Raw genomic sequence first — 14,156 nt, 5'->3', positions numbered from 1 at the left:
CTAGTTTCAGCACATGCTACTTGAAAGAATGATGAGATTTGGACGTTTTTTGCCTTATATAGGATGTTAATGGTATGGTCTCACATATGCTAATATAATAACTCAAATTTCCCACGGGAGTTGAATTTCAAACTTTTAGTACATGTTATTAGACACCTCTAGAAACACATTGGTGAAGACATTTCTTGGTAACGATTTAGTTCCCAGATTTTACTATATAGGCTATGACTATCAGAAGAAAACTTGGTTTGCTCAGGATCCAGAGATCCACTTTCACCTCACGTATCTTTGCTGTAAGGTGGAAACCTTGTATGTCCAAAACCATTCCTTTATTATTATTTTAAAAACATTTTAGAAATAGCGAAAATAACAGATCTACAAGTTCACAGAAAAATAAATGGTAAATGGTGCATTTATATAGCGCCTTTATCCAAGGCGCTTTACATAGATTGTGCATTACATTCACCCATTCACACACTCATTCATACACCGATTGCGGCGGAAGCCATGCAAGGTACCAACCAGCACATCGGGAGCAATTTGGGGTTCAGTGTCTTGCCCATGGACACTTCGACATGTAGACAGGAGGAGCCGGGATTCGAACCGCCGACCCATGGATCATTGGACGACCTGCTCTACCTCTTGAGCCACAGAAAGCCACAGAAAGAAATAAATCACACTTGTGTGAAGTGAGCTGTGCCTTTCATCATAATGATGTCAACAACATGACATCACAGACATAATATTGTCCTCAAACGGACAGACAGACAGACATACACACAAAGCTGTGCATTGGAGTGGCTGCACCGCTCAAAGACAACGTTGAAAAGAGATTGGAGCTTTCCACCCGATAGCAATTATGAATTGAGGAGATTCCATTTGGGATGAAACAATAACATACACATGATCAGTACCAGGGCCATGAGTCGTCTATAAGCTGAAGTCAAGTGATCGTACTCTAAACAGCTGTGCACGTTTCAGTAAAAAAAAACATTATCTCAAAATATGTGTATGTATTTTTTTCACATCTATTAAAGGTTTTTCAGCATGTGATTCTATGTTGGTATACATTTATAGTAGCCTAGTAGTAAGGGAAGTGGACAGTGAAGTCGCAGATCACGTAATAAAAATTAAATAAATCACACTTGTGTGAAGTGAACCCGCCTCACTCTTTAACAAACATTGTACGTCTTACCAGTAAGACGCCTAAAGGTGGCCTTACACTAGCCGATTTTTTTCAATCTGAAATCTGATAGCACCACACACTACAGGATAATCGGAGCGGGGCAGAGCAAATATCAAACATTCTTGATGTTGATCGGGCCGATCGCGCTTTGAGCGGTCGGGCACCCCCCGAGCGTCAAAAATGCCCGATTATCGGCTAGTGTAAGGCCACCTTAAGAGCGAGGCGAGGTCGCGTGCACGCGTCTGCCTCGTTGACGGCAGACTGCTGGATGAGCCCTGGCACTTTGGCATGGGGGGTCAGATCAACATGGAATGAATTGTGTACTGGCCATATAAGGAGCATGTCTTGAGTGTACATGGTTTGATGAGGTCAGATCAGCATAATGGAATGTCGGAACAGGTCAGCTCCATATGGAGATATTAGGGTGGTAGCGGGGACATTCTCTTGAGTGTACAGGGTTTGATGAGGGCCGGGCCTTAATTCTGGGCCTGTTGAGAACTCTAGTTTTCGCCGGCTGTCGGGCGCGGCTGCACTAATAACTTTGGGGCAGGCCCGTCTAGAGTTTAAATGGACAGGTATCAGTCAAAAGGGAGACATAGAAGAGGAAGGATGGATGAGGAAGGATCAACATATGGAATGTCAGAACCTGTTCTGACATTCCATATGGGCTTCATTGCGACAGCAGATCACATTTACTATGACATCAGATGTCAAAGGGATGTCACCATATATGGGGGAACCCAAGTGGGGGCTTTCCAACTTGGCTGCCACATGACGTCACATTTAGTACTCTAAACAAACATTAAAAGTCCATTGACGTGGTTGCCGTGTGACGTAATGTCACACGTGTGACGTAATGTCACACGTGTGACGTAATGTCACACGGCGACCCTCAAAAATCCGGAAGGAATGCCAACTAGTTAATTTGAATGTGTGAGGTGAACTTGAGCAACGAGCTCTAGTAAAGTGTAAACTTGCGCAGCACTGGATACACTATAGCCTGATAAAGTAATAGGTCTTGCTCGTCCTTATTCCAAAGGGAATGATGATGTGTGATCAGTTAATTTGGAATGGATACTCAAAGTCGATACTTGAAGCTTCATCATCGCGCATCACTTTGTATTAAACTGTGGGAAATGTTAATCTCCACTCTCACACCCAGGCTCCCTCTGGGAGTCTCATGATTTACCATGTTACGGTATAATTACTGGCTGCTCAAACCGCAGGGTACAGCACGGCGCCTAGAGAGAGCAATCAAAGTCCACTCTTTAAAAATATTATAAATATATGTACGTATCTGCTGCAATGTTGCAGCAACTCTGTGAAGTTTCTTTGGACATTTATTTCAAGACTAGTTGATGTTTGATGGACTTGTTTTTGTGTCATCAATTCAGTTAACAGGAAGGATTACTTTGGTTATATGGCAAATGAATGAACATCCTTCTCAGCCTGAATAACCAACATTGGGACAAACACTGATTACTTTTCTTACAGTGCATTTTCAAATAAATACATACATATGTCAGGTTCATTCATTTGTTGTGTCTAAAATGTTTTAATTCAGTTTGTTGTAGAAAAAAGAGCAAAATAAAATACAAATGGCTGATAATCCAAAGCAGTTCTCTGAACTTTCTTCTCAAACTTTTTGTTTTCAATCTTACACCTTGTCCTCCACCTTCTCTCCCACTTTGTTTGAACTGTCTCAAACTTTGCCCACAAGTGTTTTCTGCATTCCCCATTGTCAGAGGCCAATATATGTCCTCAATCAGAGTACGATCTCTCCTCATTGGTAGGCAGAGGGCACCCTTTGTGTCTCAGCAGCTTCATCAATACTATGCTCTGGAGGATCATTCTCAGAAGCTAAGCGAGAGAGCTTGGGCCGTATTTTGAAAAGCTCATTCTCGTCTTCTCTTGGCACCTCCTGGGATCTAACCTACTCCATTACATCAACCCGGCTTTGACCTCCTGACATCCTAAGCCGCGCCACAGACCAAATGTAACACCCAGTATTGGAGCCCCAAAACCAACCGTCTGCTTCTTCAAGAGGTTATTCCCCCCTTGCGTATTTTACACCGTCCATTTTATGAACTTCAACTTTGTTTAGGAAGTGGCAAAAGCTGACAATATGGATACATTTCACTTTCAAGCAGTGCGGTCAACTCACTGTTAACTCTGAACTCTTTGGACTAGTACACAAATCCACTAGGGAACTTCAGCTCAAAGAGCGGTACCGATTGGGCAGATGGGCTGGGTGGAGGTGTCATTGTAGTCTCGAAGATCTGATTCACTTTGTTTTGGAATCTCTCCACCACCTGTTTCCCGTGCTCCCTCTCCTGCTCCACCATACCTACTGTGTCCACGAGGAAATGTTTTAGGCTTTCAAATGTAATCTCCTCTGCTGGTGTCCTCTCTTCTTCTTCTGGGTTGTTCTTGAACTCCACCTCCTCTGGCAGCGAGACGATGTCTCCGATGCTCTTTTTTCTGTTGGGCGGTCCATCCTCCTCTGTGTGGTGTGAGAAATAGGGCACGGCCAGTCTATCCGTGTTGTAGCCGCTGCCACTCAACACCACAGCGATCTTTGACTTCAGGAACAGCACCTCCCCTTCTACCTTCTCCAGAGAGGATGGAAGCCTGGGCCTCTCTATGAAAATGTCCTCCGGGAGGAGGTAGGGCATCTCTTTCTGTCTGACGTCGATCACCTCCTGTATGTGCTGGCAGAAGGCAGGGACGGTGGTGAGCTGGGAGATGAGGTTGAGGTAGGCGGCGACGAGGGCATGTACAGCACAACGGTTGTACACCGGCAGGGACTCCTCGGTGGATACGGCCACATCCTGCAGGGTGAGTGCCAGGTTGATGAGGTCCACCACCACCTCTCCATTGGCCAGCTCCATGCTGAGCAGAGCCAGCAGAGTGAAGAGTGTCTCGTAGTGTTTCTGGTCACTGCTGGGATCCTTGCATACCAGGCTGATGTGTCGGTACAGCTCTTCGCCGTGCTTCTTCATGAACACAATGTCTTGCTTGGAACACTTGTCACCTTTGAGCTTGAGCACCGAGATGTCAGACATGATGCTTATGGCGGAGACCTTGGGCCTGTTGTCGTGTCGATCTATGAAACCGAGGAGGATGGTGAGCACCAGGAGACGGACTTCTGGGTCTTCGGACAGAGAGAAGGAGAGCAGAGGCCCCAGGATGGAGCTGGGTAAAGCTGTTAACATGTTGGTGGTCTGGAAGCCTGCCGTTACCATATGCTCCTTGTGAGCCCGAGTTCGAATATGACTCCTTTGTGCTGTCTCTCTACACTCTCCTATCTGGACCAAGGACTTGAGCAGCATTACTTGGATCATCCTGGTGCCTTCCGGCCCAGAGCCTGTGGAGGCCAGTACAGGGTGGACCCCAGGGTCAAGTATTTTGCGCATGATAGACAGCATAACATCGGAACGCTGGTACTTTGGCAAGGTGTTGGCAAATGAACCAATGGTTGTGATTACAGCCTCCTGCAGCTGTCTCTCCTCGTTTATTGTGTTCATCTTGGTGCCACTGTTGCTGCTGTCACCGTAGCAAGCCAGATCATAGTGCACACTTAGATGCAGCTGACCCAGCAGTGTGTTAAATACCTCCAACACTATGCCCACGGAGCCACTGACTGCAATGGCAGCTGCCTCCAGGAGGACTGCCACAATCCCAGATCTCACCATGGGTGAGTTCTTGCTGTTGGCATCCAGGTGACCGAGCAACTGTTGAATCACTAGATGAGAGTGTTGAGACTGGACAGAGTGCATGACGATCTCAAAGCAGCGCAGTGCAAAGTTCTTACCCTCCCATAGAGAGTGGTTGTCCAAGTGAATGAGGACGGGCGTGATGGCATTCTTGATATTGCCGTAGGTGGCACGGCCCAGCAGCTCTCTAAAGCAGTGTTCCGTCAGCTCCAGAAGACTTTCCTCCTCCACAGGTGCCTGTGGGGAGGGAGAGCGACGCTCTGTGGCTGTGGCCTTTCCGGCGCTCTGCAAGTTGAAGAGCAGCGAGGGAACAATCTTGTCCATGTGCTGGGGGTCCCAGATGTTTGCCTGTAGCTCGTCATTCACTGTCTTCCTCAAGACGCCCTGCAGACCCTTGATGCCTGCTGTGCGAATCTTGGTGTGGATGTCAGGGTCCTCGTAGCTGGAATGGCACATCTCACTGAAGCGCGAGACGAAGAAATCATAGCTGCGGTGGTACGAGGGTGTGTCCTCTTCTATGTTGGCAAACTTCACAAAGGAGTTAGTTCCCAAGATCTGCAGGTGGGGTTTATCCAACTCTAACAGCTTGAGGACCATCTTTAAGAAGCTATCCACAAACAGGTTGATGTGAAAGTGACAAGCCATAAGAAGCTGGTCCATGGCCTCCATGGCAATGCACACATACCCGTGTCTGTGTCGGGCAACATCCCATGACAGCCACTCATCTAGGTAGGCTCCGATTCGATCCAGCTTCTGTGGCGCAGACTGTGCGTAGAATGTCAGCTTCTGCATGTTGGTCTTCACCAGCCCATTCTCTGGGTTCTCTGGAAATATGTTGTCCACCTGCCTCTTGTACCGAGGCCTGCAGCAGAAGAAACACGACATGGCGGCTGGTGGCCTTAACCAGAAGGCACCATTGCTGTTTGCACAGGCATCTTCGCACCTTATATGCAGACCAGATTCTTGATCTGACGTCATACACAATACAAATAAATGCCAGTTTGCGCATACACATTTGCTGTGGATCAAGAGTGTCCTGAAATTGGTATTGTATGATGGGACATTTCAATGCCACTTTGAACCAAAACAGTTCCCACAGTACTATAGACGAATAACAGTTTAAGTCCACACTAATTTTTCATATAGTCCGGTAGCTTAGCGAAATGATGTGGACGCGGCGGACAAAAGCGCCAACATTTTTCCACATGCTCTCCATAACCATATGTTTCATTTTGGAAGGGGGGCCACGTCATCAAGATGTCAGAAGGCGGCCATCTTGGCGTTCAAAGATGGCCGCCAAATGAAAAAGGGCGGTTCTGGACAACCGTGGGTCCGACCGACTCGACACCGGGTACTGCACTCCCTGTGGGTGTGTGGAACGTGTGTGTCGAATTTGAAGTCGGTGGGGCAAACGGTTCTCGAGTTACGTGGATTACAGATGTACAGACACACACACAGACTGTGTGCATTATAGTAGGATGTTGCCATCTTGTTGTAGCCCAGGTCTCCCTTCTAAAAGAGATTATTAATTAATATATATGTCAATGGGCAATGCCATGAGTTTCAGAGGGTACAGTATGTATAGAGGTAAGGCAAAGAGAGATGGTGAGGGAGGGAGAAATTGATTTGTACCAATTGGCTAGACAGTAGTGTAACAGGTTAAGGTGAGTATAGAGATGGAAATGTTCTAGCAAGCGAAGCCAGTGTATTGAGAAAATGGGACATATGTTTTCAGAAGTTATTTGTGACAAAAGGCTACCAGTGAGAGGGAAGATGTATAACATGGTAGTGAGACCAGCCATGCTAGTGGCACTGATGAAAAGGAGGCACCGCTGGATGTGGCAAAATTAAGGGTGCTATGGTTCTCATTAAGAGTGAAAAGGAAGGACATTATTAGATATGACTTAATTAGAGGATCAGCCCAGGTTAGAAGGTTTGGGGATAAAGCAAGAGAGGTGATCGAGGTTGAGATGGTTTAGACATGTGAAAAGGAGGGATGAGGGTACATTGGGAGAAGGATGCTGAAGATGTAGCTGCCAGGTAAGAGGATGGCCAAAGACGAGGTTTAAGGATGCTGTGAGAGATGACATGAAGGTGGCAGGTCACAGAGGAAGATGCAGAAAACAACCAAATGGGGTCCATGTGTGGTCCAGCCCTATGGAATGTAAAAGGCATGCATGTGCTAATGAAAAGTATTTAAAATATAGTTTTGATGCTCATCCTACTACTATAGGGGGTGCAAAGCAATATGCCCGTTTATCCGTCCGACTTCTCCTACCAAATCACTCCGTTAGCACACATCTCTCTATGCACAAAAAAGGATGCATGCCACAGAAATCCATCTGCACTACATTGCATCCATGCAACTGCCATATTTACTGTACAAATATTGCTTTTGTATGACATACTGTTATTGCGCAACATTTCGCTGTGACGCAAATTACAATTTACAATTACAATTTCCACATTCACCGACCCCTCCCCTTTTCACTGCACGCACACACACACTTTTTTCAATGTGTCTGACTGCTAACAGAGTTGAAGATGATGTAAATATGTTGCTAGAATGACCGTATTTATTCAATATTGGCACAAATAAACGTCTACTGATATTCTCAATGACCTTATTGCATTCCTTGACCTAGATAATGTATATTTTGACACCAAGATTGACCTTCTAAGTGGCTTAGAAGCCGAGATAGTGGCACTTATAGATATTACATGGTGGCCATCTTTGAACGCCAAGATGGCCGCCTTCTGACATCTTGATGACGTGGCCCCCCTTCCAAAATGAAACGTATGGTTATGGAGAGCATGTGGAAAAAAATTGGCGCTTTTGTCCGCCGCGTCCACATTTTGCTAAAATATGGCCTTAAGCTGCCTCACTAATAGTGTATAAATGATGGATAAGGGGTCAGGACAACGAGGCCTTTTCGTGGAGGGGTCAGAATAGAATTTGGACTTAAACTGTTTTTCGTCTATAGTAATACAATTAATAAAACTGCAATGTTATGGATAATGCAGCATATATATATATATATATATATATATATTAGTGATGGGAGATTAATCGACAAACACATCGGTATCGGCCGATTTTAGTTGCTTTTAGATTAATCGGCATCGGTTCGATTAATCAATCAGACCGATTAATTAATCAGTCCGATTAATCGGTCTGTCTTTACAGATAAACAAGCCCAAAGTAACAGGTTGAACAGATCTACAAGCTCACAATATTAAATATAAGGTATTAAAGTTAAATCTGACTTGCCTAAGCCTGCAGTGCAGATACCCTGTTACATGTATTTTTCAGAATGGACAAAATTATTATAATTTTTCAATACAGAAAATGAGATCATATCGACATCGCTAATATCGGTTATTGGCCATAACAGCAATTAATTATATCGGACATCGATATCGGCACATCCCTAGTATGTATGTATGTATGTATGTATGTATGTATGTATGTATGTATGTATGTATGTATGTATGTATGTATGTATGTATGTATGTATGTATGTATGTATGTATGTATGTATGTATGTATGTACAGTATGTATGTGATACCTACTAGTTGACAACGTCATCAACCTCTTTCCTCCTTTGCCTCTCCATATGTACACGTTCATGTCCCATCGATGCATGTTATTAAGAAGGGATGGTTTATGTATATGGTTTCAAGTACAAATTGAGAAAGATGTTTGAATACACTATAGGCTGTCAGGTACTGGATGCTTGTACAAAGTAACTAGTAGGTAAAGTTTTCAAATAATTGTAGTGGAGTAAAAGTATAATAATTGCCTCTGAGATGTAGTGGAGTAGAAGAAAATGTATTGAAAATTGGAAATACTCATTTCACTCTATTCAGTAAAGTAAAACTTCCTAGTACAGTGCTTGAGTAAATTAGTTATTTAACACCACTGATTACTGGAGTCTGTTGCCAATTCCTCAGAACAAACGTGTTACTTTTATTCCATTGTTTTCATAGTCTCTGTGGTCCCGCCGGTGAAACTAATTCACATCGGTCCTGAACGCATTTGCCTTAATCTCGTCTTTCACTTTTTTCCAATAATGCATTTAGCTTTTAAATTAAGTTAATATTCATCGCTTGTGGATAATCACATCTAGGGCTGAACCGGAGTTCAGACTTCAGACCTCATCAAATCAAATTCTCCTCAAAGAACATTTGTTCAGTTTCCCTGGCGAAACCGTTGTAGTCAGATAAAAGAACAACCATTGCTTTTTGAATACATAATCCTCTCGGGATCCATTTGTTCCGACAATGTTCTGACAGTGCAGCTGCAAGTAATTCCTGGCACACCGCTTTCTGCTGAATTGTTTTAGCCTCGTACCAGTCTTTGTTGTGACTTGATGTAGAGAAGACATATTTTTCAGCCAATATGTGCAGCCCCACGGCAAAGTGAAGGATCTGTTGAACTCGCTCAGCTTGCTGCATTTACAAACATGCTCACTCTCAATCACAACACCTGCTCATTCTTATTCAAACATTTTCAGAAAATTTTGTTTCATTTTTTCCTCCTTCTTTTTAAGCCATGTTTCAATAGGGGGATGCAGCCAGACGCTACGCCTGGCTGTCTTAATTGGCATGGAAAATCTCTTGGCATGGAAAATCTCTCATAGTCGGGTCCGGGGACCACCAGCGGGCAAAATGTACCCTTACAGGTCTGTGACTCCATCAGTGCACAGTGGGTTATCTCTGGGTTCCCAATCTACACTGTACAATCCACTGTGTGAACATGTATACACTCTCAGTTAAATTAACACTGCCATTTGGTACATTAACTGCTCCATTGGTACACTTATACAGTGTCCATTTGGACCCCTGGTGGTCCCCAGTCCTCTGATACCATCTTCCTGTCCGTTGTCCTTCACTGTGACAAATTAGGCGTTAGCTTTGACCAATGTTGGACGCGCCCTGCAGATAGGTCTGCAGGGTGTCTCAAAGTACTCTCAGCGGTGAGATTATGAACCAGCATTGTGATTCCACTGTTAACCCTATTCAGGGCTCATAATAATAATGGCAAAATATGTCTCATATTGGGAAAAAAACAAGCAGAAAATAGCAGCGCACAATGTGTTGCATTGCGACGTAAAGCGTTATAAGCTTTTTACAATTGTTGAGATTCCTTGTCATTACATTCAAACAAGAACAATCATCTCTGCAGGTCTGTTTGGTCTTGTATTCAGCTGTGAATTTGGTGCACTGCATTAGCGATGCTACAGTATCTCTATGCTCCATTTCACTAGACCAGTATTTTCTAAGTAGTGGCCTGATCTACAAACTCATGAGCGCATTGTGAGCTTGTAGATATTCAAACGCCATTTTGCAATAGGGGAGCCGCCGCCAGAGGCAATGGCCAAATTCCTTGGCATAGCGTGATTGTTGGTGCAAAACAGACTGGTCTGAGTATTTCAGAAACGGCTGATCTACTGGGATTTTAATGCACAACCAGGTGTACATCTATATCAAAAACATGACCATCATGTTAGGATTCAAAGTCTTCTGGTCTCCTTGAGACTCTGCAACATTCTCTTTGCAAAGACAAGGACAGACATGCTTCAGTCTGTTTGTTTGGAAATATGCCACACAATTAATAGCATTTTTCATCATGATTTTTAATTGAAAACACGATGGGTTTGGATATTGCCATGTCGGCTTAATTCTTCACGCTGGTATCTGCCAACATATCCATTAAGGGAGCATGCATGCTCTCTGGGTGAATGTGGGGTGAATGTGTTGCCATGCTTACAGTAGACTACACCAGTGGTTCTCAACCTGTGGGTCAGGACCAGCCCCCAGAGCGGCTGGCCATCCCTACTGGTCAAAGCTGGAACTGCAGGTGGGCCCGAGCATTTAGCACGAGTAAACCCCGTGCAGCTGGGGTTTAACATTAGCACTTCCACATTTTGACCACCAACTACATTTGAACATTTTGAAATGGCTTAATTAAAGGACCACTTCACCACTTTTCAACCTATCTTCATATAATAGGTTAATAATCATGATAAAATGGCACGATTTTCTTCTACTCAGTCTGTGTCTCACAGGAGGGCTGTGGGCAGTTCAGAAACCCGTCCACCAGTGACGACATCATTAGGCAGTTTTTTTTTAAACAAGATTTTTTTACAAAAATGTTTAGATTTTCATTATCGTGAAAACGATGGCTTCCATTTTCGCATTGCAACTTTTCAGGACTAGAAAGCCTGCAGTTTCTATTAGCTTGTATTCCCCATCGATGATGTCACTGGTGGACGGGTTTCTGAACTGCCCACAGCCCTCCTATGAGACACAGACCGAGTAGAAAAAAATTGCACCATTTTTTCATAATTATTAGTGAGGACCTATTATATGAAGATAGGTTGAAAAGTGGTGAAGTGGTCATTTAAGTAATTGATTTTTACAGATGGTCAACAAAATGGTCAACAAACTTTGGCCGAAACACATCGATGTGCCACACCTGTGTACGAGCTCTATATTGCCTTGTTTGTGATTGCACAACGAAGATGTGAGACAACATTATTTGTCCTTATTTTGTAAAATATATAACATTGGTACTTGGATAAGTTTATCGTTTTGGTTTAGGTTCATAGTTAATTTGTTCATATTTGTTCAATGTTCAATAATTCATGAGGTTGAGCGGCAAATCACGATGCATTATTAGCATTGCATGAATTAAATGGCAATAGCTTGAAAACGATGCAAAAAGTGTACTTAGGTGTTCATTGAAAACAGGAACCATTTTCATTAAGAATGAAGATAGGAAATGATCTCTAATTCAGACAGCTGCAGTGCCCTAATGTTTAACTTGTGCTGCAATGCTGTACAGTTACTGTACAGTGCCATGAGCTGAAAATAGCAGATCTACAACACGCTCACAACGTGTCACGTCCACAATGCACTGAGAGCTTAAATCTGCTATTTTCCGCACGTAACACTGTTGTACTATAAAGTATGAATTTAAGGGTTTGGTCTCTTGGCAAATATTTGGCTCAAGACAAAACAGGGAGGAGAAAACTTGAATTATTGAGCTACTACAGTATATCCACAATGTACACACACAGCACACTGAATCCAACCAAATAATATGCATTTTGTAAAAGGCTGTACAAAATATGTGACATATAAAATGTTATGAGTTTATTACAGGTTATAACTTTACAATTGTCATTGTTTACAATGCATTTTTGTCAAATATAGTGCAATAAAAAATAAGTATTGTTATTGACGGTTGTTAGTTTCAACTACTGTATGTCCAGAACTGAACGACAGGAACAGAAACTTTTACGCCCCATGAGAACGGAAAATAAGCTAAATAAATCATGAAAGTAAAAGTTAGCCGCAATGGGGACTTCAAATGACCACCATGACTTCATTCTCAGTTGTTCAGCTATTGAGGTTGGGCGATATTATATTTACGCGAAGCACAAAGCCCCTGGGCAATATAGCCTTTACCGTAGGTAGGGAGGCTTTCAGCCTACTAAATAATTCAATAATCACAAATCATAGTAGGGATTTCATGCCGCATGCTCCAGTTTCATATTTTGTTTTGTTAAAAACCTGATATAGGTGATATGAGGACTCACTGAGGGACCAAAGGATATCTATCCTCCCACCCTACCCTACCCCCATCCACTCCAGTCTGTCTCTATCCCTACCCACCAATGTATCTCTCTTTCCCTCTCTGTCTCGCTTCCAGGGACATGCAGAAAATGTTATAGAGACAGGGGCTGCCATTCTCTAAAAGGACACTTTCGCGAAAATAGCTGATGTAGATCAACAATCAACAATTTTCAGGGTGCAACCCCGTACTATTTAGCTGTGGCATACAACATGGATTTCTACACGACATTCTAAATACTACACAGGGTTGTGCTTATAACCACGCCCCGCTTCTGTGGCCAACGCGGAAGTTCCTCTCGCCATACAACAACTGCGGACTAGACCTTAAATATATTACTCTATGGACTCGACCGCGACGGAGGCCCACCATCCCAAGCGGACTTTAGCCACGTGAGACGACACCACTGAGCGAGCTAAAGCCAGCAGGTTGCCGTGTCGAACGTTGCGAAGTTTGCTTAGCCGACTCAGGGCCGTTCGAGTTCCGACAAATCATGTTCTGACGAGAGCATTTGCCCATGACTGCCAGTGAAAGTGTCTACTGGCCAATCACAGTGCGTCTGCTATGGCCAATCACAACACGTCCTTGCACAACCTGTGTAGGCTTTCGAAGGACGTGATTTCTACACAGAGGACACATTCCTTCAACGCAAAATGCTGCGTTCGAGTTCAGGATAGATAAAAGGCAATTATCCTGAATGCCTGCCCCCGGGTAGAGTAATGGTGTGGGGGCATTTGCGTTTTTTTCACCATGGTAAATGCGTGCAATATTTTTTACAGACGGGTAAAATTAAGGGCTGGGTTTGATGTCTGTGTGCACGTGCCTGCTGGCTTCTTCCCTCCCTAGCTTTGTTCCCTCTTTGTGTGTGTGTGTGTGTGTGTGTGTGTGTGTGTGTGTGTGTGTGTGTGTGTGTGTGTGTGTGTGTGTGTGTGTGTGTGTGTGTGTGTGTGTGTGTGTGTGTGTGTGTGTGTGTGTGTGTGTGTGTGTGTGTGTGTGTGTGTGTGTGTGTGTGTGTGTGTGTATATATATATACACGCGCGTGTGTGTCTCTCTCTCTGTATGCATGCGTACTTTTCAGAACATTTGGAATGTTGCCAGTATAATGTAGGTGATCTCAAGAGCATGCACATGCATGCCTGTACCCCCCCCCCACACACACACACACACACACACGTACACACACATATCTCTCTCTCTCTCTCTCTCTCTCTCTCTCTCTCTCTCTCTCTGGGCATCGTACACAATAACTGAATTGATTTAGTCTCTGGTGAAATCTGATAGAGTCATAAAACACAGACTCTCTTGCACACAGGCACACGCACGCGTACACACACACACACACACACACACACACACACACACACACACACACACACACACACACACACACACACACACACACACACACACACACACACACACACACACAGTGTAGTTAATGGATAACAGATAAATATTCACAGAGGCATGAGCAGCCTGAACAATGATTCAATACCACAACATGATTTATTTTAGATGTGTTTGTTTAGTACAAAAAGCAGTGGAGGTCAGTACATCATGCACCTAATTCTATATTCTCCTATAGTGTCAAAAGGCCAGGAAATATTAGGG

The 14,156-nt window shown here is 43.8% G+C and overlaps 1 protein-coding gene across 1 annotated transcript; it reads right to left on the bottom strand.

The window, feature by feature from the left end:
• Positions 1-3,372: 3,372 nt before the first annotated feature.
• Positions 3,373-5,763, bottom strand: LOC306923162 (protein EFR3 homolog B-like; the record flags this gene model as incomplete). The annotated part of the gene is made up of 1 exon (XM_079501190.1): positions 3,373-5,763. Exon 1 carries the CDS (start codon positions 5,692-5,694, stop codon positions 3,373-3,375), a length of 2,322 nt encoding a protein of 773 aa, XP_079357316.1. The 5' UTR covers positions 5,695-5,763.
• Between the last annotated feature and the right edge of the window lie 8,393 nt (positions 5,764-14,156).

This window comes from Electrona antarctica, assembly GCF_951216825.1.
Source record: "Electrona antarctica genome assembly, chromosome: 5".
NCBI classification, from domain to species: domain Eukaryota; kingdom Metazoa; phylum Chordata; class Actinopteri; order Myctophiformes; family Myctophidae; genus Electrona; species Electrona antarctica.
Note: the sequence above shows the minus strand (reverse complement) of the source record. Positions and strands in the feature narration are given on the sequence as shown.